The following is a 24,221-nucleotide window of genomic DNA, read 5'->3' as shown; positions in this document are numbered from 1 at the left end:
TGTGCTGCTGGTGTGGCCTCAGTGTGCACATCTAAGTTAAAGTACCAATGATTGTCACACACTAGGTGTGATGAAATTTGTCCTATGCATTTGACCCATCAAATGTTTGTTCAGCCCCTGGGAGGTGAGGGGAGCAGTGAGCAGCAGCGGTGCCACGCTCGGGAATCATTTTTGGTGATTTAACCCCCAATTCCAACCCTTGATGCTGAGTGCCAAGCAGGGAGGTAATGGCTCCCATTTTTATAGACATTGGTATGACTCGGCCGGGGTTTGAACTCACAACCTACCCATCTCAGGGCGGACACTCTAACCACTAGGCCACTGAGTAGGTCCACGCATATGGAAAATTAGAGGGAACATTGTTTGGGGGTATCAAACACGGAGGCTCCAGTTTACACGAGGACCACTTTATTTACCTTCTTTCAAAAACCTCCGCTCCACTCCAACGTGTCATCACTTCCGCTCTTAGCGCCTTCAAAATAAGAGCTCAAGGCATATACTGTATAACAGCGCATAACAGGAACTTAACATCACAAAGAGGAAAGCCCATAAAAATAGGTTACAAAAGTTATCTAATAAGAAGCCAAAAAGTGCAAAAACAATAATGTTCGTGTTGGAGGAGTTGTGAATTAGGTACACCTGCAGTCTGCAGTTGTACCTAATGTTGTGGCCCTGCAGTCATTCACAACTCCTCCAACACGAACATTATTGTTTTTGCACTTTTTGGCTTCTTATGAAATAACTTTTATAAATAGATTCAATCTTGCACGTGGAAAGTTTAAGTGTGGGCTTTAGTTGATATAACACTCCCGTCGGGGGGTGCATTCTACGGCGGGGGTGCAGGAGGCGGGATTACTGCGAGCCTCAGCCAGTGCGTCTTTTGCAACCGTTTTATGATCGCTCAGCACAAAAAATACTTTACACACATACAGTTGTTGACAAAATACACTGTACATTATATACCTCAGCTAACTAAACTATGGAAATGTATAATATAATTCATATAGCAATACGGTTTCACTGCACAGCAGGCCAGCAGTTAGCCGAGTCCGCAATCCATGTTGAGGCACTGAGTGACGTGCCTCAACTGGCTGCTGTTCACCGCACCGTCTCTTCTCAGTATTTGAACGGCAAATGTGAAAATTCAGCGATTTTGAATAAAAATAATCGAAAACTGATGAAGTTAAATGGAAAATAACTGTATAGTATAATCACTGAATACATATAACAATTTAATTAATTTGTTTTCTTTTTACATTTTTTTTCTTCCAATGATGGCAGGTGAGGCCCCGCCTCACCTGCCTCTAGTGACCGCACGTCACTGGATTATAATATAATAAGGCATAATAACAATGTGTGTTCTGGATCTAAATTAATTCATGGAAAATAAATTGTTAAACAATGAATCTTTTTAGTGAGGTAGCATCTTCTATTTTTCACCCAAAAACTAATCTACTTAGGTGTACAAATAAAGTCTTACTTATTAATTGTATCATATTTATTAACAAGATTGTGTAACACAAACAACAACAATATGTGACGTTAGAAAATGTGCCGACTATTAAAATTGTCATTTTGAATTTGCGTACAGGATGTAGAATGACAATGATCTCGACCCACCATTAAAACAAACGGGAAGATTGGAGCATGTGGAAGGAAGTTATGACTGTTATAATGTTCCACCACAAGGGGGCGATGTCGGTGTCGATATCAATGACTAGTCATGATCAGACCCCGACTGAAGGGCCTAATATCAGTTTGCAAGGAGATCCAAACATCTAAAGAGAAGTAACGACAATTTGATGGTTGATGGCGAGGGGCAGTTTTCGCCGCCACCAATGAATACCAACAGGTACTGACCCATTATGCACGACAGGGTGTCATCATCGTCATGTGTACCAACTCTGATTGCAATCTAAGTTTGTGGAGCCAAGTTATATTTCTCTATCTTCTTGTTATGGGACATTCATCCTCTGCTGTTGCCATTTCTAATATAAAGTAGTGTAAAGTTCTTACTTATATCTGTCAGTAAAGTCACCATGAAAGCGCTAAAACATACCGGTGTAGTGAGTTTACATTGTTCACCCAAGGAACTTTAGTTATTAGAGAGCTCCGGTCGAACGGTTTTTCACGGGACACATTTCCGGCCTTGTTGTTGTTTCCGGATGAGGAGATGCCGCTCCGTTATTGATTGAAGTAAAGTCTGAATGTCATTAAAACAGTTAGCGCCATCTTTTGACACTTCTTCCACTCCCGTCCTTGCACGCTACACCGCTACAACAAAGATGACGGGGAGAAGACGCTGCTGAAGGTGAGCCACGTAAATAAGACCGCTCACAAAATGCTACATCCGGAAGCGACTGTCAGAAATCGGGTTGAAGATGATGTGTAAAACATGTAAAACATCATCTATGCAACATTTTGATCAAAGAACCACCATCACATGTTATGTAGACCACAAGGAAGTCTTTTACATTTAGAAAAATGTAATAAGACTCCTTTAATGCGCCTTGGGGGTGGATGAGATCCGCCCGGAGTTCCTTAAGGCTCTGGATGTTGTGGGGCTGTCTTGGTTGACAAGACTCTGCAACATCGCGTGGACATCGGGGGCGATACCTCTGGATTGGCCTGACCGGGGTGGTGGTTCCTCTCTTTAAGAAGGGGAACCGGAGGGTGTGTTCTAACTATCGTGAGATCACACTCCTCAGCCTTACCGGTAAGGTCTATTCAGGTGTACTGGAGAGGAGGCTACGCCGGATAGTCGAACCTCGGATTCAGGAGGAACAGTGTGGTTTTTGTCCTGGTCCTGGAACTGTGGACCAGCTCTATACTCTCGGCAGGGTCCTTGAGGGTGCATGGGAGTTTGCCCAACCAGTCTACATGTGTTTTGTGGACTTGGAGAAGGCATTCGACCGTGTACCGCGGGAAGTCCTGTGGGGAGTGCTCAGAGAGTATGGGGTAACGGACTGTCTTATTGTGGCGGTTCGCGCCCTGTATAATCAGTGTCAGAGCTTGGTCCGCATTGCCGGCAGTAAGTCGGACTCGTTTCCAGTGAGGGTTGGACTCCGCCAAGGCTGCCCTTTGTCACCGATTCTGTTCATAACCTTTATGGACAGAATTTCTAGGCGCAGTCAGGGCGTTGAGGGGATCTGGTTTGGTGGCTGCAGGATTAGGTCTCTGCTTTTTGCAGATGATGTGGTCCTGATGGCTTCATCTGGCCAGGATCTTCAGCTCTCACTGGATCGGTTTGCAGCCGAGTGGGAATCAGCACCTCCAAGTCCGAGTCCATGGTTCTCGCCCGGAAAAGGGTGGGGTGCCATCTCCGGGTTGGGGAGGAGATCTTGCCCCAAGTGGAGGAGTTCAAGTACCTCGGAGTCTTGTTCACGAGTGGGGGAAGAGTGAATCGTGAGATCGACAGGCGGATCGGTGCGGCGTCTTCAGTAATGCGGACGCTGTATCGATCTGTTGTGGTGAAGAAGGAGCCGGGCCGGAAGGCAAAGCTCTCGATTTACCGGTCGATCTACGTTCCTATCCTCACCTATGGTCATGAGCTTTGGGTTATGACCGAAAGGACCCGGCCGAATGAGTTTCCTCCGCCGGGTGGCGGGGCTCTCCCTTAGAGATAGGGTGAGAAGCTCTGTCATCCGGGGGGAGCTCAAAGTAAAGCTGCTGCTCCTCCACATCGAGAGGAGCCAGATGAGGTGGTTCGGGCATCTGGTCAGGATGCCACCCAAACGCCTCCCTAGGGAGGTGTTTAGGGCACGTCCGACCGGTAGGAGGCCACGGGGAAGACCCAGGACACGTTGGGAAGACTATATATCCCGGCTGGCCTGGGAACGCCCCGGGATCCCCCGGGAGGAGCTGGACGAAGTGGCTGGGGAGAGGGAAGTCTGGGCTTCCCTGCTTAGGCTGCTGCCCCCGCGACCCGACCTCGGATAAGTGGAAGAAGATGGATGGATGGATGGATGGATGGATAATGCGCCTTATGTATGAAAATAGACCTGACTAGACCCGCTCATCGGAAGTGCGCCTTATAATCCGGTGCGCCCTACGGTCCGGAAAATACGGCAAATAAATGGTCATCGGGAAAATATCTTTATTCGTGTGGTTGTTAGCTCCAGGAACATTACATTCATGTCTGACAAAGCGCAAATACTGAAGAGATGAGGCTGATATCGAAAAGTGTTGAAATGCACTGAGCAACAACAATTAGCTTTTGCAAGCTGCCAATGTTTTATAAAAAAAAAAAGGGTAGATTATTTCTGCATAAAGTGCTAAAACTAAATTATGTTCCCCGTGCTTCGTTCGAGTAACTAAAGAAGGCAAAAAAAAAAAAAAGCTTGGCATCTGAAGTAAATGTAATTCCCACTTACTGACCTGCCTTGGTCCTGGTCCTGCAGTCTGGGGCTGGCGAGGCCTGCAGGCACGTCATTGCTACAAAGGCAGTCGTTGAAAAATGCAGAGTTTTTCCACTTGTTCATGCAGAGTGCGACATATTTCAGGTGCCATTCGAAGGGTTTTATAATTGAGATCGGCACCAAAATCGAGGTCAAAAGTATCTTTGACAAAAAAACAAAAAAAAACAGACAGATTATCTTATTTTAAGTACGAAACCCTAAAGCAGTGAAGTTGTCACGTTGTGTAAATGGTAAATAAAAAGAGAATACAACAAATCCTTTTCAACTTATATTCAATTGAAAAGACGGCAAAGACAAGATACTTAACGTTCCAACTGGTAAACTTAATTTTTTGCAAATATTAGCTCATTTGGAATTGTTTCAAAAAAGCTGGCACAAGTGGCAAAAAAGACTGAGAAAGTTGAGGAATGCTCATCAAACACTTATTTGGAACATCCCACAGGTGAACAGGCTAATTGGGAACAGGTGGGTGCCATGATTGGGTATACAAGCAGCTTCCATGAAATGCTCAGTCGTTCACCAACAAGGACGGGGCGAGGGTCACCGCTTTGTCAACAAATGCGTGAGCAAATTGTTTAAGAACAACATTTCTCAACCAGCTATTGCAAGGAATTTCGGGATTTCACCATCTAAGGTCTGTAACATCATCAAAATGTTCAGAAAATCTGGAGAAATCACTGCACGTAAGCGAGGATATTACGGACCTTCGATCCCTCAGGCGGTACTGCGTCAAGAAGCGACATCAGTGCGTAAAGGATATCACCACATGGGCTCAGGAACACTTCAGAAAACCACTGTCAGTAACTACAGTTCGCCGCTACGTCTGTAAGTGCAAGTTAAAACTCTACTGTGAAAAGCGAAAGCCATTTATCAACAACACCCACTGGGCCTGAGCTCATCTAAGATGGACTGATGCAAAGCGGAAAAGTGTTCTGTGGTCTGACGAGTCCACATTTCATATTGTTTTTGGAAACTGTGGACGTCGTGTCCTCTGGACCAAAGAGGAAAAGAACCCTCCGGAACAACTTAAGCTGTACATCAAGCAAGAATGGGAAATAATTCCACCTGAAGAGCTTCAAAAATGTGTCTCCTCAGTTCCCAAGCGTTTACTGAGTGTTTTTAAAAGGAAAGGCCATGTAACACAGTGGTAAAAATGCCCCTGTGACAACTTCTTTGCAATGTGTTGCTGCCATTAAATTCTAAGTTGATGATTATTTGCCCAAAAAAAAAAAGCAAATTATTGTATTCTGTTTTTATTTACGAATTACACAAAGAGACAACTTCACTGGTTTTGGGTTTTGTAATATAGCTCAGATTCTAGAATGCGTATTATAAGACAAGCAAATTGGCTTGACATAAAAAAGCCAAGGAACAAAAAAGGTCCTTCCGGTCAAAAGTAAGCACTTTTGGCCTTAATTTCAGATTTTCATTATTGCACCCAGGTTGAATCGAGGCAACTTTCAATGCCTAGCTGGCGGTCGACTGACACACCCTCCACCGTCGACTAGTAGCTCGCGATCGACGTAATGGGCACCTCTGTTTTAGTGGTATTACATTATTCACCTCCAAGTCCGAGTCCATGGTTCTAGCCCGGAAAAGGGTGGAATGGGGAGGAGACCCTGCCCCAAGTGGAGGAGTTCAAGTACCTGGGAGTCTTGTTCACGAGTGAGGGAAGAGTGGATCGTGAGATCGACAGGCGGATCGGTGCGGCGTCTTCAGTAATGCGGACGCTGTATCGATCCGTTGTGGTGAAGAAGGAGCTGAGCCGGAAGGCAAAGCTCTCAATTTACTGGTCGATCTACGTTCCCATCCTCACCTATGGTCATGAGCTTTGGGTTATGACCGAAAGGACAAGATCACGGGTACAAGCGGCCGAAATGACTTTCCTCCGCCGGGTGGCGGGGCTCTTGAGGGTACATGGGAGTTTGCCCAACCAGTCTACATGTGCTTTGTGGACTTGGAGAAGGCATTCGACCGTGTATCCCGGGAAGTCCTGTGGAGAGTGCTCAGAGAGTATGGGGTATCGGACTGTCTGATTGTGGCGGTTCGCGCCCTGTATAATCAGTGTCAGAGCTTGGTCCGCATTGCCGGCAGTAAGTCGGACTCGTTTCCAGTGAGGGTTGGACTCCGCCAAGGCTGCCCTTTGTCACCGATTCTGTTCATAACCTTTATGGACAGAATTTCTAGGCGCAGTCAGGGCGTTGAGGGGATCTGGTTTGGTGGCTGCAGGATTAGGTCTCTGCTTTTTGCAGATGATGTGGTCCTGATGGCTTCGTCTGGCCAAGATCTTCAGCTCTCACTGGATCGGTTCGCAGCCGAGTGTGAAGCGAGTGGGATGGGAATCAGCACCTCCAAGTCCGAGTCCATGGTTCTCGCCCGGAAAAGGGTGGAGTGCCATCTCCGGGTTGGGGAGGAGATCTTGCCCCAAGTGGAGGAGTTCAAGTACCTCGGAGTCTTGTTCACGAGTGGGGGTAGAGTGGATCGTGATATCGATAGGCGGGTCAGTGCGGCGTCTTCAGTAATGCGGACGCTGTATCGATCCGTTGTGGTGAAGAAGGAGCCGAGCCGGAAGGCAAAGCTCTCGATTTACCGGTCGATCTACGTTCCCATCCTCACCTATGGTCATGAGCTTTGGGTTATGACCGAAAGGACAAGATCACGGGTACAAGCGGCCCAAATGACTTTCCTACGCCGGGTGGCGGGTCTCTCCCTTAGAGATAGGGTGAGAAGCTCTGCCATCCTGGAGGAGCTCAAAGTAAAGCCGTTGCTCCTCCACATGGTGAGGAGCCAGATGAGGTGGTTCGGGCATCTGGTCAGGATGCCACCCGAACGCCTCCCTACGGAGGTGTTTTGGGCACGTCCGACCGGTAGGAGGCCACGAGGAAGACCCAGGACACGTTGGGAAGACTATGTCTCACGGCTGGCCTGGGAACGCCTCGGGATCCCCCCGGGAAGAGCTGGACGAAGTGGCTGGGGAGAGGAAAGTCTGGGCTTCCCTGCTTAGACCTCGGATAAGCGGAAGAAGATGGATGGATGGATGGACATTATCCACCCACGGACGTTCCCATCCTCACCTATGGTCATGAGCTTTGGGTTATGACCGAAAGGACAAGATCACGGGTACAAGCGGCCCAAATGACTTTCCTCCGCCGGGTGGCGGGGCTCTCCCTTAGAGATAGGGTGAGAAGCTCTGCCATCCTGGAGGAGCTCAAAGTAAAGCCGCTGCTCCTCCACATGGAGAGGAGCCAGATGAGGTGGTTCGGGCATCTGGTTAGGATGCCACCCGAACGCCTCCCTAGGGAGGTGTTTTGGGCACGTCCGACCGGTAGGAGGCCACAGGGAAGACCCAGGACACGTTGGGAAGACTATGTCTCTCGGCTGGTCTGGGAACGCCTCGGGAGCCCCCGGGAAGAGCTGGACAAAGTGGCTGGGGAGAGGAAAGTCTGGGCTTCCCTGCTTAGACCTCGAATAAGCGGAAGAAGATGGATGGATGGATGGACATTATCCACCCACGGACGTTCCCATCCTCACCTATGGTCATGAGCTTTGGGTTATGACCGAAAGGACAAGATCACGGGTACAAGCGGCCCAAATGACTTTCCTACGCCGGGTGGCGGGTCTCTCCCTTAGAGATAGGGTGAGAAGCTCTGCCATCCTGGAGGAGCTCAAAGTAAAGCCGCTGCTCCTCCACATGGAGAGGAGCCAGATGAGGTGGTTTGGGCATCTGGTCAGGATGCCACCCGAACGCCTCCCTAGGGAGGTGTTTTGGGCACGTCCGACCGGTAGGAGGCCAAGAAGGAAGACCCAGGACACGTTGGGAAGACTATGTCTCCCGGCTGGCCTGGGAACGCCTCGAGATCCCCCGGGAAGAGCTGGACGAAGTGGCTGGGGAGAGGGAAGTCTGGGCTTCCCTGCTTAGACCTCGGATAAGCGGAAGAAGATGGATGGATGGATGGATGGACATTATCCACCCACGGACGTTCCCATCCTCACCTATGGTCATGAGCTTTGGGTTATGACCGAAAGGACAAGATCACGAGTTTCCTCCGCCGGGTGGCGGGTCTCTCCCTTAGAGATAGGGTGAGAAGCTCTGCCATCCCGGAGGAGCTCAAAGTAAAGCCGCTGCTCCTCCACATGGACAGGAGCCAGATGAGGTGGTTCGGGCATCTGGTTAGGATGCCACCCGAACGCCTCCCTAGGGAGGTGTTTTGGGCACGTCCGACCGGTAGGAGGCCACAGGGAAGACCCAGGACACGTTGGGAAGACTATGTCTCCCGGCTGGTCTGGGAACGCCTCGGGATCCCCCCGGGAAGAGCTGGACGAAGTGGCTGGGGAGAGGAAAGTCTGGGCTTCCCTGCTTAGACCTTGGATAAGCGGAAGAAGATAGATGGATGGATGGACATTATCCACCCACGGAACTTTTGTTATTGCTAGAGTTCCGGTCGGACGGGTTTTCACGCGACACATTTCCAGCGTTGTGTGTTACGTTAAGAAGCCACGGATGTATAGATTCTGCTGGATTGCCTGATAAGAACACAAAGTTAGCCCCATCTTTGGACACTTCTCCTTAGACTCCTTGTGCAACAGTTTAAGAACCACATTTCTAAACGCTACAATATGTTAGTAAAACGTGAGGAAATTAATGTTTAAAAACGCCTGGTTTCCACGGACATTTCACACGGCTGAAATAAGGAGAAACGTCTTCAACGAAGACGGACTCCAGTTGCCTCGATTGAACCTTTGCGGACTACCATGACCAGGATGACTGAGGTTCTACACGGACATAATTGATATTGTTGAATGTAAACAAGTGATGTGCATCAATGAAACTTTGTTGGAAATGTACGCCATTACCACTTTGTCTTCTTCCACCTTCTTGTAACGTGCTTGGTGGTTCTGCCTACAAAAAAGGATTGTGCTCCAAATCCCAAAAGCTACATCCGTCAAGTACAATCGCCTCCCAAAGTAAATAAAGCTTCTTTACTTCCTGAGTCTCTTCACGGGGGTGCCCTGACCACCTTGCTGTGCCCCGGCAGCTTTTGGATGCAGAACTATGGCCTCGTCTTCTCTTGATTGTTGTTTGGCAAAATTGACAAAGACCTTCAAGAAGGGACACACATGCAAGCTTGGTGAGAAAATATTTACATTCCACTTTAAACCTCTTTTGTTTTTACTTGATCGAGAGTGGTCTGTGACACCGAGTAGTCCTCGATGTTGAGCTGGTCTTTGTTGGCCAGGACCATCTGGAAGATCCTTGCCAGAGAGGAGGAGGCTATCTTGTACTGCAGGGTGTTGTAGTGTTTTTCCCTCTGGACGCAGCCGGGGAAGGTGCTCTCCATGAAGGCTTCGGCCGGGTTCAGATCGGGGGCGCAACCGGCCTTGGAGGCCCTGATCTTCATGGTCACCACGTAGCCATCACCAAATCTGACCGTGGTGACAGATTTCATTTAATCGTAGCTTACAGATCTCTGGGCTGTATTAAGGTACCCTGTGCCAAGTGCTTGTACGATCTAAAGACATCAGATACAAGTCCTGCCTGTCTAAGATAATATCTACCGTATTTTTCAGACTATAAGGCGCACTTAAAACCCTTTAATTTTCTCAAAACTCGACAGTGCGCATTATAACCCGGTACGTCTAATGTACGGAATCATTTCGACCTCGAAGCTATGTTATTTGGTACATGGTGCAATGACAAGTGTGACCAGTAGATGGCAGTCACACATAAAAGATACGTGTAGACTGCAATATGACTCAAGTAAACAACACCAACATTTTATATGTTCCATTGAAAATATAAAACATTACACACAGCGCTCAAAAATCCATCAAAATGTTTTAGTACGACTTTGGTAAGCTAAGAAGCCGCACCGCTTGATGGATTGTACTGGGCTTCAACATACGAGTATTATTGTCTGAATAACTGTATCTAAGTTATCACAAAACTTTGTGTTTGAACCTACCAAGAAGAAGGCTTGTAAAACTCCACTGTGTAGGATGGGAAGCAACATGAAGGTGTTCTGTTTCTTTCATGTATTGTAATCCACAGAAAGATTTTGTCTTGACCCAAGCAGGACCAGACTCCCCTCCAGGCGACCTTTTCTGTGAACTGTTTTACGACCTTTTCTTTTGAACTGTTGTAATCAAAGGCGATGGCTGTTTACGGCCACCGTCCCTTTAGAAACAGCTGTTGCCATGTAATCAGGGAAAGTCCAAATAAAAGAGGAGGCGTACAATCTTTTGGCAGAGCATAATGACACTGTAAAAGGGTACAGATGTACACGTTTCTCCTCACTGAGCCAAAATGAGTTCTGTCTCTGTTTGATTCTTGTTTAATATATGTCTTCAGTGTTTGAATCTGACAATTATTATTAAGTTAAAGTTATGGTGTGTGTGTATAATGTAAGACATATTATCTGGCGTTTTGTTTTGAAATATTATGCAAAAGCAACTTTTCTGGTACCTGCTGATGTGTATTTGGGATCTGCATAAATCCTGAATATGTGCGCGCATCCGCCTTTGTAGTCTTTGCCGACAACGTAGTCGATAAACTTCTTCTTTTTCTCTACTTGTTATGGGACATTCATCCTCCACTGTTGCCATTTCTAATATAAAGTAGTGTAAAGTTCTTACTTATATCTGTCAGTAAACTCGCCATGAAAGCACTAAAACATACCGGTGTAGTGAGTTTTCATTATTCACCCAAGGAACTTTAGTTATTAGAGAGTTCCGGTCTTGACGGTTTTTCACGTTGTTGTTGCACTAGTGAGCCACGGATGATTGATTATAATTATTGATTGAAGTAAAGTCTGAATGCCATCTTTTGACACTTCTTCCACTCCCGTCCTTGCACGCTACACCGCAACAACAAAGATGACGGGGAGAAGACGCAGTCGAAGATGAGCCACGTAAATAAGACCGCCCACAAAACGGCGCATCCTGAAGCGACTGTCTTTTACATTCAGAAAAAAATTAAATAAAATATGACTCCTTTAATGCGCCTTATAATCCGGTGCGCCTTTCATGGCGAGTATACTGACAGATATAAGTAGGAACTTTACACTACTTTATATTAGAAATGGCAACAGTGGAGTATGAATGTCCCATAACAAGAAGATAGAGAAAAAGAAGAAGCTTATCGACTACGGCGGTGGACGTGCGCAAATTTTCAGGACTTATGCAGATCCCAAATACACATCAGCAGGTACCAGAAAGGTAAGAAAAGTTGGTTTAGCATAATACTGTGAAGATAATATGTCTGCTAATGGGTGCCATTTTGCGGTCCTTATACACGCACCATAGTAATAGTAATATCTCTGACTATGGTAGCCGTAATGGGCCGACGATCCATCAAGTCGTACTAAAACATTTTGACAGATTTTTGAGTGCCGTGTGTAATTTTATTTATTTTCATTGGAACATTTAAAGTTTTGGTGTTGTTTACTGGCGTCATATTGCAGTCTACACATATCTCTTATGTGTGACTGCCATCTACTGGTCACACTTATCATTACACCATGTACCAAATAAAATTGCTTCGAGGTCGGTAAACACAACCAGCATTATTCCGTACATGTTAGAATAATTATGTGTAAGTTATCACACGACTGTTATGCTTAAAGGCCGTTGCTATAGTTATTATCAATTGTGAAGAAGTTGTACTTTTCTATCTGTGCAAAGGGACAATTTGCAATCTTGGATTGCAGTCGTCTCTTATCAGTGTTATTGAGGACCGTGACACAGACAGGGCGATATCACGAGTGTCAGCACATTTGCATTTCTGAATACATTGTGTCTAACTGGGGCTGCTGAAATTACCCCCCCGTTCCTTCAGAAGCAGCCTCAGTGATGTAACCAGGGACCTCCCAAATAAATAGAGGAGCACGTGGGTCTGGACCTTAGAGCGTGGTGGGAGATTGTAACTGAGTGTGCAGCCCCAAACGTCTCTCCTCATTGAGCCAAATTGAACTCTGTCTCTGCATGATTCCTTGCTTCTTGTCTGTTTAATAGATGTCATCAGTGTTTGAACCTGACAGTACATTAGGCGCACCGGGTTATAAGGCGCACTGTCGATTTCTGAGAAAATTAAAGGATTTTAAGTGCGCTTTATCGTCCGAAAAATCCGGTACATCCACATACGGTCCCATCATAACGTGTTTACAAATGTATTTGCCGAAGAGTGTCACAAAGTGGACGAGCACAAAAGAGACCAACTTGTATTTGAGTTGCTGAATGGTTCCGAGACACTTGAAGGACCCGTTCACCATGATGGCCAAACGCGTGCAGAGCGCCTCACATTCCTCCATGCTGTTAAAGGGACAGCGACCGTTACGTTCCAAAAATACTCCCAAATACACATTCAGACGTGTGGTGCACCTGTGTGAGGTGAGGACGACAGCTCTTTTCTCCTGGATCACGCTCACGATGGAGCTCCAGAGGAAGCGCCTGGACAGCGGGTCCATGCCTGTTGTGGGTTCATCCTGACGTGGAGAACAAAAAAAAATACATTTTGCTTACGTTATTGGGAGAGTCAGTTTGGGTTTGGGACTCACCAGCAGGACCAGAGCGGGACAGCCGATCATGGCGATAGCTGTTGACAGTTTCCTGCGGTTCCCTCCGCTGTAGGTGCCGGCGCTTTGGCCCGCGTACTCGGACAGACCCAGCTTCTGGATGGCCCACTCCGCAATCTGCAAACAGGCGGTTTCACACTCCTGCATGTAAGTCTTAAGTACGTGGTCCTGCTCCTCCTCACCCTGCTGATCTCCACCTCTGGCACCCCGCGGAGGCGAGCGTAGAGGTGAAGGTGTTCTCTTCCAGTCAGCAGTTCATCGATGGCGTCGAACTGCGGGCAGTAGCCCATGTTTTGGTGGACGTCCAGTATGTTGGTCAAAATGCTGACAAGAGGACAATTGTTGTTATTCTACACCAAAACATCATCCATGTATTATGGGCCTGCTCCAATGCAAGCGCCCATTCACTCAAACGTTATTATAGTTCTTCTATGTCAGGGGTCGGCAACCCCGCATGCGGCTCTTTGATCACTCTGATGCGGCTCAGCTGAATACTTGCCGACCCCCCCCGATTTTCCCCGGGAGACTTCCGGATTTCAGTGCCTCAAGCGGAAAACTCCCGGGACAAATATTCTCCGATTTTCACCCTTACAATAATAATAAGGGCGTGCCATGATGGTACAGCATTTAGCGCCCTCTACAACCTTTACAAACAGCGTGCCAGCCCAGCCTCTTGTTATATGCATTTTCTACAGCAAGGCATACTTGGCCAACAGCCACACAGGTTACACTGACGGTGGCCAAATAAAACAACTTTAACACTCTTACTAATAATGCGCCACACTTTGAACCAAAACCAAACAAAAATGACAAACACATTTCGGGAGAACATCTGCACCTTAACACAACATAAACACAACAGAACAAATACCCAGAATCCCATGCAGCCCTGACTCTTCCGGGCTACATTATACACCCCCTGCTACCACCAAACCCCGCCCCCACCCCAACCCTGCTCCCTCACACATCAACCCCCCCTCTGTGCGTCGGTTTAGGTGGGCGGGGTTTGGTAGCTGGGGTGTATAATGTAGCCCGGAAGAGTTAGGGCTGCATGGGATTCTGGGTATTTGTTCTGTTGTGTTGCAGATGTTCTCCCGAAATGTGTTTTGTCATTCTTGTTTGGTGTGGGTTCACAGTGTGGCGCATTATTAGTAAGAGTGTTAAAGTTTTTTTTTTACCGCGACCGTCAGTGTAACCTGTGTGGTTGTTGACCAAGTATGCCTTGCTGTCACTTACGTGAGCAAGCAGAAGCCCCATACAATGCGTGGCTGGGCCGGCACGCTGGTTGTAGTAGGCGCTAAATGCTGTACCATCACAGTACGTTCGAGAGAATATTTACCTAGTTACCCTGAAATCCGTAGTCTGCCGGAAAAATCGGGAGGAATGACAAATATGACGCTGTCAAGCACCATTCATATAAAACTTGCGGGCCGCATGTCTGAGAGCCTTGGTTTATACATAGCACAAAGCAAAAAAAAAACTTTGTATGCAGTGTTATTTCATTTTAAATTTCAAAAGATTTATGTGGCTCCCATTGTTTTCTTTAATTTGTGCCTGCTGGGTGAGAAGTACAAACCCCGTTTCCATATGAGTTGGGAAATTGTGTTAGATGTGAATATAAACGGAATACAATGATTTGAAAAATCATTTTCAACCCATATTCAGTTGAATTTGCTACAAAGACAACATATTTGATGTTCAAACTGATAAACATTTTTTTTTTTGCAAATAATCATTAACTTTAGAATTTGATGCCAGCAACACGTGACAAAGAAGTTGGGAAAGGTGGCAATAAATACTGATAAAGTTGAGGAATGCTCATCAAACACTTATTTGGAACATCCCACAGGTGAACAGGCAAATTGGGAACAGGTGGGTGCCATGATTGGGTATAAAAGTAGATTCCATGAAATGCTCAGTCATTCACAAACAAGGATGGGGCGAGGGTCACCGCTTTGTCAACAAATGCGTGAGCAAATTGTTGAACAGTTTAAGAAAAACCTTTCTCAACCAGCTATTGCAAGGAATTTAGGGATTTCACCATCGGTCCGTAATATCATCAAAGGGTTCAGAGAATCTGGAGAAATCACTGCACGTAAGCAGCTAAGCCCGTGACCTTCGATCCCTCAGGCTGTACTGCATCAACAGGCGACATCAGTGTGTAAAGGATATCACCACATGGGCTCAGGAACACTTCAGAAACCCACTGTCTGTAACTACAGTTGGTCGCTACATCTGTAAGTGCAAGTTAAAAGTCTCCTATGCAAGGCGAAAACCGTTTATCAACAACACCCAGAAACGCCGTCAGCTTCGCTGGGCCTGAGCTCATCTAAGATGGACTGATACAAAGTGGAAGGAAAAGAACCATGCGGATTGTTATAGGCGCAAAGTTGAAAAGCCAGCATGTGTGATGGTATGGGGGTGTATTAGTGCCCAAGACATGGGTAACTTACACATCTCTGAAGGCTCCATTAATGCTGAAAGGTACATACAGGTTTTGGAGCAACATATGTTGCCATCCAAGCAACGTTACCATGGACGCCCCTGCTTATTTCAGCAAGACAATGCCAAGCCACATGTTACATCAACGTGGTTTAATGGTAAAAGAGTGCGGGTACTAGACTGGCCTGCCTGTAGTCCAGACCTGTCTCCCATTGAAAATGTGTGGCGCATTATGAAGCCTAAAATAGCACAACGGAGACCCCCGGACTGTTGAACAACTTAAGCTGTACATCAAGCAAGAATGGGAAAGAATTCCACCTGAGAAGCTTCAAAAATGTGTTTTCTCAGTTCCCAAACGTTTACTGAGTGTTGTTAAAAGGAAAGGCCATGTAACACAGTGGTGAACATGCCCTTTCCCAACTACTTTGGCACATGTTGCAGCCATGAAATTCTAAGTTAATTATTATTTGCAAAAAAAAAAAAAAGTGTATCAGTTTGAACATCAAATATGTTGTCTTTGTAGTGCATTCAACTGAATATGGGTTGAAAAGGATTTGCAAATCATTGTATTCCGTTTATATTTACATCTAACACAATTTCCCAACTCATATGGAAACGGGGTTTGTAAAAGTTGGCCTTTGTGTGTCGCCAAAGTATCTCCAGCATGTAGAGACGTACATGTGGCAGCAAGCGCACATTTCCACGTCAACGTCAGTCTCGACGCATCTCAACTTTGCCATGAAAAAGGGCGTACGGCAGGTTTTTGTGTGTAAGTAAGCTTTTTTACGCAGTATAATCAACCTGTTTTGAGCCAAGGCACATTTTTTGCGTTGAAAAAATGCGGAGGCACACCACCAGCAGAAATCATTAAATAACGAAACTCAGTTGATAGTAAAAAGTCGTTGTCGCAATTGTTGGATATGACTTTAAAGCATAACCAAGCATGCATCACTATAGCTCTTGTCTCAAAGTAGATGTGCTGTCACTGTACGAAAGCCTATTGTGTGTCTTTAACCAGTTTTGTAATGTTCCTGTGTCTTAGGTCAATCTGTGACGTCATTTCCCTCTTAAAGCACGTCTTTGTCAGAATAGCCGGTTTCAATCAATGGTGGCAGCCAGCCTTGTGTGCGTTGACGACTAAATGTAAGTTTTGTCACATACTGTTACAGCATTTGAACTGAATGTCGTGCCTTGCTACTTCTGCAAATGTTTGGTGCATCGTATGCAAAGTTCAGTTGTGTTTGGGTCAATTGAGAGATATTAGAGTTTATTTAACGTCATTGCAACTGCGATGGCGGAGTTTGGCCTTTAGATGGCGACAGAGACCACATAATCGCCATTTATGGCTCTGAAGCTTAGAAACTTGTTTGAAGTTCATGCATAGTTAAATGCAGTATATATGTTATTATGCATACCTTTATATTATATTATATTATGTTATATTATGTATGCATATACATGTATATTGCTGCATATTAATGAGTATATAATTGGATTGTAATTTTTCCTCTTTTCTCTATTTGTTTAGACACACACACACACACACACACACACACACACACACACACACACACACACACACACACACACACACACACACACACACACACACACACACACACACACACACACACACACACACACACACACACACACACACACACACACACAACCACACACATTCACATCTACCTTTCAGCAATAAAGATGATTAAAGGATTCTCTGGCCGGAATTTGTCCATTGTGTCCCAACTCTAAAAGAACTACTATCCCTTCCTTACATCGGTCCTTCGAGCCGGATAGAGTTCCACCATCAGACACTATGGAGTCATCACCTGCTGATCACCAGCCCTCTGTCAGGCCAAAGAGAGACATTCGACTACCACAGCATTTGGCCCCTTACGATGTCACCCTCCTTCCCTCTCAACTGCCTGCTGCCCAAATCTCCTCACTACCAGTAGGACAACACGGTGAAGCAAGGCCAACCAGAGCTAGGAGTGCGTCAGAGTACCAGTCATCTGCTTCATCACGTCGATCCTCTCGGCGATCGCATGGGCTTCAACTGCTCCAAAATATTCCGGATGTTCAAACAGCTGCCCTAGAGGAGCAAATTAAAGGTTTGGAGCTTGCTGACCTACAGCAAGAAATAGAGGAGGAAAGGAAAGCTGACTTGGAGGCGAAGAGATTGGATGCACAAGCCAAAGAAGGACAAAGACTACAAGAGGATGCTCACCTTGCCAAGGAGAATATGGCAAGGGAAATGGAACGGCGCAGACGTTTAAAGAAACTGGAAAAAGACTTACACATTGCCCGTATTGTCAAGTCTTTCCTGTCGGAGTCTGAAGATGATGCAATGTCAACGACGTCAGCTCTGCCCTCTGCTGACATGCTTCAGCTCCCATCAATAACTCCAATGAAATCCGCTGCCGCTATCCCGATTACACAGCCATTGACAACGATTCCCATTCCTGTCCAAGGTGCACAAACTTGTGTCCCCACTTTAGTAGCCCCCACTACACCTCCTGTCTCTGTCACCTTGCCTGCATCTGTGTCTTTCACAGGTCAACATATGCCAGTCTTTCCCACATCTAGTTATGCATCAACAATGACACATGCATCCGCAGTGCCACAAACCATGCAAACTTCTGTGCCACAACCACCAGTTCCAGCTGGTGCACCTCCTCCTGCTGGGCAGTATGTTCAATACACATTACCATCTGCTACTCCAGCCCCGGCAGCACCACCCTGGTCCTACCCAGGCATCGAGACGCTGATCGCTACATCCTATGGCATTCCCAAACCAGTACTTCCAAGGTTTGAGAGTGGCCGGGAAAGTGATTTCGCCCTACTCAAGATGGCGCTAGAGAACTTGATGAATAGTCATCCTCACCTCAGCGAGCAATATAAATATCAAGTTCTACTAAATCAGCTCAAACTCCCTAACGCTCTGCAGTTAGCCAAGTCATTCATGTATGACCCAAAACCGTACACGGCTGCGCTAGGGGCTCTACAAGACAAATATGGCCAGCCCAGACAACTAGTACAGAGTGAACTAGGAGCTATTCTTAACTCACCAGCCATCAGAGTGGGGGATGCAGAAGCTTTCGACACCTTTGCTCTCTCAGTTCAGACCTTAGTTGGTATGCTGCGGACTTTAGAGGGACCCCTTGGATACGAGCTCAAATGTGGTTCTCACGTTGACCGCCTCATAAGTAAAATGCCCCCTGCTCACCGAGATGGATTTATGGAACACTGTCTTTGTCAAGGCATTCTACAGCCAGGTACCAACCAAACTTACACCCTGCCCGACCTGGCATCCTGGCTCCAAGTTAAAGCTCAAGCTAAGCGCCTGGCCAGCCGAATCACTCACCTCTACAACCCAGGGCCTGCTCCTGCCAAGAAGGAGCATAATGATCCATGGCCCAAACAAAGAACAGCATCAGTTCTCCTATGTTCTGGTGAGACCGGTAGGAGCCAGAGCACCAATCTGACAAAGTCACAACCCTTTAAACCTAGTCCTTATTGTCCATTTTGCAACAGTAAGGAGCATTATCTCAACTCATGTCTGGACTTCAAGAAACTGAATACCAGTGAGATCAATAAGTGGATCCAAGAAGGTAACAGATGTTGGAAGTGCGGTCGTGGCCACAAAGCTGCAGCATGTACGCTTAAACGCCCTTGTAACTTATGCAAAGAGACGCACCTCACAGTACTGCATGACACGATCCAAGAGTCATCTCAACAAGTCTTGATGATGAGTAACCAAACCCCCACAGTCTACCTGGAACAGCCTCAAAGCCCTCGAAGAGTTTTGCTGAAAGTTGTTAAAGTGCTCTTACAAAATGGAGACCGCACTCTAGAGACATTTGCTGTGCTCGATGATGGTTCTGAGAGAACACTCATCCTCCCCTCTGCAGTAGAGCAACTACAACTTGCTAAGCATCCTGAAACCCTTCACCTGAGAACTGTTCAACAAGAAGTGAAAGTGCTCAATGGTTCGTCAGTCAGCCTTCACGTCTCCCCCATCTTCAAGCCAAGCAAGAAATATTGGATTAAAAATGCCTTCACAGCTGAGAATCTGAGCCTATCTCAGCACACATATCCAGTAGCGGCCCTCCAAAAACGCTACGAGCACCTCAAAGACCTTCCTTTGCTGCCTATCCATCGAGCGCAACCGCTACTCCTCATAGGTTCTGATATGTCTCAGCTTCTTGCTCCTACAAAACCGGTGCGAGCAGGCCCATCTGGCGGGCCTATAGCAGTCTGTACCAATCTAGGCTGGTCCCTACAAGGTCCGTCTGTGACCTCCGCATCTTCCCATCAGCCTTCCTGTCTGCACGATACCACTGAATCCCCATATACTGAACCGGAACCAGATGCCACAGAGCTGAGGAAATCCACCTTCGTTGGAACTATTTCCAGTGCTTCATATACTCAGCTTACTGATTTCAGTAAGTTCTCCACATGGAATCAGCTTCTACAAGAGACAGCTAGCTCCCTTCATGGGGCGGCTGGTGCTGGTGCTTCATCCCCACCTTCCGCCGTGGATTTTCTGCAAGCCGAAAAGCTTGTATTGCAAAAGGCACAAGGAGATTGTTTTCCAGAAGAGTTGAGAGCGCTCAACGCTGAACGGTCTCTGCCTTCAGACAGTCGACTTGCATCACTTTCACCAGAATACGAAGGAGCCACAGAATTACTCAAAAACCCCTCTGAACTCCTCATGGACAATGGTACCAACTTTGTTGGTGGGGAACGAGAATTATGTGACGCAGTTGCTTCAATGGAACCACAGTTGAGAGAGCAACTTGCAGAGCACCAGATTTCATTCCGATTCAATCCTCCAAGCGCACCACATTTTGGGGGCACATGGGAGAGAGAAGTAAAATCATTCATTTCTACCTCAAGCAATCTACGATCCCTGTGGTCTCGGAAAAAGACGTTGGAGGCACAGCCAAGTCCTAGCAGATCACTTCTGGTCGTCTTTCATCCAGCATTACCTGCCAGGGCTTCAAGAGCGTAACAAGTGGAGGAACGATGGCAAGACCCTTTTGGCTGGTCAAGTTGTCTTGATAGTGGATCCCCAACTCCCCCGAGGATCGTGGCCTGTAGGACGGATCATTCAGACACATCCAGGAGCAGATGGACGGGTCCGGACTGCCAGAGTACAAGTGAAGAATCGCACCTACCTTCGCCCAGTCGCCCGACTGATCATGCTTCCACCTCTTGATGACAAGGACACAACCTCATAGACTTTCTCCTGGTTTCAACTGCCATACGGACAGTTGGGGGCGGCTGTGTACGAAAGCCTATTGTGTGCCGTTAACCAGTTCTGTAATGTTCCTGTGTCTTTAAATTGATAGGTCAATCTGTGACGTAATTTCCTCTTTAAAGCACGTCTTTGTCAGAATAGGCGGTTTCAATCAATGGTGGCAGCCAGCCTTGTGTGCGTTGACGACTAAATGTAAGTTTTGTCACATACTGTTACAGCATTTGAACTGAATGTCGTGCCTTGCTACTTCTGCAAATGTTTGGTGCATCGTATGCAAAGTTCAGTTGTGTTTGGGTCAATTGAGAGATAATTAGTCTCGTTGACGGCGTTTACATTCACGTGTAGTTTATTTAACGTCATTGCAAAGGCGATGCCGGAGTTTGGCCTTTAGATGGCGACAGAGATCACATAATCGCCATTTATGCCTCTGAAGCTTAGAAACTTGTTTGAAGTTCATGCATAGTTAAATACAATGTATATATATGTTGTTGTTATGCATACCTTTATATTATATTATATTATCTTATATTATGTATGCATATCCATGTATATTGCTGCATATTAATGAGTATATAATTGGATTGTAATTTTTCCTCTTTTCTCTATTGGTTCACACACACACACACACATACACACACACACACACACACACACACACACACACACACACACACACACACACACACACACACACACACACACACACACACACACATTCACATCTACCTTTCAGCAATAAAGATGATTAAAGGATTCTCTGGCCGGAATCTGTCCATTGTGTCCCAACTCTAAAAGAACTACTATCCCTTCTTTACAATGATGCATTTCAGGCTAACTAAGTAGCAGCATTGTTTTAGAGTGGGAATGTAACTTTTTGTCAAACACAGACCTGGTGTAAAGTGGAGCTAATAGATTTTAATACAAGCAGTGATGAATACTTACTTTCTTGAAAAAGTTTCTTATGTCCATTTTGCATCCGTTCACGTTCTTGTTCTGCAGTGCTGTGTGCTAATGTGCTTCGTACACTTGCAGGACCGCAAGCAAGGTCGCAGAGAAAATGCGGACTGTATTTTGAGTGATGTGGGAATTTTCTATATGAACAAGTCCAAGGACCGCAAGCAAAGTCGCGAAGAAAATGCGGACTGGATTTTGAGTGATGTCGGCATTTTCTATATGAACAAGTGGAATGGATTGGATACTGACGCACGAAAGGGGCTCTCTACCTTACGCTATGAAGTGAGGGGAAACTGAGGGAATAATGACAGGTTATATTATTATTTATTTAAACTCATATTCGGGCCACTTTATAATGAATATGTCGGCATATATTTGTAAAAAAAAAAAAAAAAAAAAAAGGTTTTTTTTTGTTTGTTTTGTTTTTTTTACACACCAAATTATTTAGGGGGCTTAAGAATATTTTAGGGGGGCTTGAAACCCCTAAAATAGGCCTAGCAACGCCAATGGATCCAAGAACGTCAGACTCTATATGAGTAAATTGTTGTTTACTTGCTTGTTTGGATGCATCATTCATTTATATGGAGGTCAATTAGGGACAACAGTTTTGTACTTTTGTACTCTGAAACTAAAATTTCAGATTTTGATGTTGAAAAATACCTCAGTGTATTCAAAATAAAATATATTTTTCAGGATGAATATAATTTTCACACAAAAATATGTTTTTATTAATTCTTTCTTTTCATTTATATATATTTTAATATTAAAGCTTTCTACTTTTTCAGATTCAATTTTTATTTTTTTACAGTTTCATTTATTTTTTTCCAAGATTCGCATCTTTTTCAGATTAAAATCTGTTTTTTTCAGGTTCTAAATTTGGCCCTTTTTTACATAATATTGGATATTGAGAACAATCAAACACTCCATTTGAATATAAAATATTTATTTTAATGATTTGGTGCTTTTTCAAACAGTCAAAATGATGTACAAAGAAAACTAAGTAAAAAGGTACAACAATTCTTCACAAAAATGAAGATAAATATAACCTCAGAGAAAAATGTCATCTAAAAAAATGGCGATTTTGATATTGACAAGACTTTATTCAGCCCTTCAAAAACAATGAAAACGTATTTTTCAATACAAAAATAAAGTTATAGACATTGTAAAACCATTCTATGTGTGACATTAATGACTTAGTATATTAATCAATGAATTAATCTCTGCCTTCTTTTTATTCTGTCCTAACTTTTATTCACACGTTCATGCACATATAAACACATTTTATTCTTACTTGTTCAGTGTATTAGTATCTATATTATTACAATTCGGCTAAATTCATTAAATTAGGGAAAAAATAATAAATATTGATTTCACAGTTACAGCATGGGGATATGTGACCACCTTAAGGAGGATTTACAGTAAAAACATACATATACAATTATTTCCAATATTTTAGAGTTGTTCTTACCAATACACTATTTGTTTGTGTACATTGAAATGATTCTGATCCTCATCTAATGACAGTTACAAGCAATTATTTTGTTGCTGAAAACCGGAAGCTATTAGTAGACTTCCTGTACTCTGCTGATGGTAATCCACGTTCTGATATTGCTCTGCAAAATATTATATATTACACTAAAGCTAACGTGAGATTTATTGTAAGATACACAGTTATTTAATAGCAGTTGAAATGCTACATTGTGGAATTTTCGTTTTAAAATGGTTGCTCACGTCAGATGTATTACTATTTTGCACTGAAGTCGATATTATTTTCCCCCTGTAGACATCGAAATCAGCAGAGGTGTTAACCACATATTGTGTGTATGTGCGTTCTGATCACTCATTGCAGGTAATAATTGTTGCACTATGTGCGTTTTACGTGTCAAGACGTTCATATTTAAATTTGTATTGTTCGCCATTTTAACATGCGAACAACGTGGTCTGTCATATTCGCTAGTCACCACTAGAGGGTGCTAAAAGTCCATTTAGTTATTTGTGTCATGTATTGTATTTTGTATTTTTTTATTTTCTATTTCATAAATATTTAAAAAAGGATGATGTTGGTTAAAAAACAAGTTAAAAATATGTTTTATTGAATTAATTGTAATACCAGTAAAGATAAAAGCAAGTTAAAACCACTATACGATCACACACGAAAAAAGTATACTGTTAAAAACCATTGTATTAAGTCACATCTGTAATTGCATTTCATGTAATTGTAAAAATATGAAAATGTTATGTACTTGAGCAGACTTCCTGTACTCTGCTAATGACATCGAAATCAGCAGAGGTGTTAACCACATATTGTGTGTAGGTGCGTTCTGATCACTCATTGCAGCTACCAGTAAAGAACCACATCACCCAATCCAGCCTGTGTGTGGGTTCTTGGCGGGACGGGTACACAGCAGTTACATATATATGCTTTTATTATTAAATCAACATAAAAAACACAAGATACACTTACAATTAGTGCACTAACACAAAAAACCTCCCTCCCCCATTCACACTCATTCACACAAAAGGGTTGTTTCTTTCTGTTATTAATATTGTCGTTCCTACATTATATAT

At 44.8% G+C, this 24,221-nt stretch overlaps 2 protein-coding genes across 2 annotated transcripts in view; both read right to left on the bottom strand.

Annotated features, from left to right (window-relative positions):
• Positions 1 to 4,432, bottom strand: part of LOC133609922 (class I histocompatibility antigen, F10 alpha chain-like) — an 11,907-nt gene extending 7,475 nt beyond the window's left edge. The window contains exon 1 of the mRNA XM_072913559.1: positions 4,378 to 4,432. Coding sequence (XP_072769660.1) covers positions 4,378 to 4,432 — 55 coding nt within the window. The remainder of the gene's footprint in view (positions 1 to 4,377) is intronic.
• The window catches only part of LOC133609869 (retinal-specific phospholipid-transporting ATPase ABCA4-like), a 600,088-nt gene that overhangs the window by 86,424 nt on the left and 489,443 nt on the right, over positions 1 to 24,221 (bottom strand). The window lies entirely within an intron of this gene.

Source organism: Nerophis lumbriciformis, linkage group LG07 (assembly GCF_033978685.3).
Source record: "Nerophis lumbriciformis linkage group LG07, RoL_Nlum_v2.1, whole genome shotgun sequence".
NCBI classification, from domain to species: domain Eukaryota; kingdom Metazoa; phylum Chordata; class Actinopteri; order Syngnathiformes; family Syngnathidae; genus Nerophis; species Nerophis lumbriciformis.
Note: the sequence above shows the minus strand (reverse complement) of the source record. Positions and strands in the feature narration are given on the sequence as shown.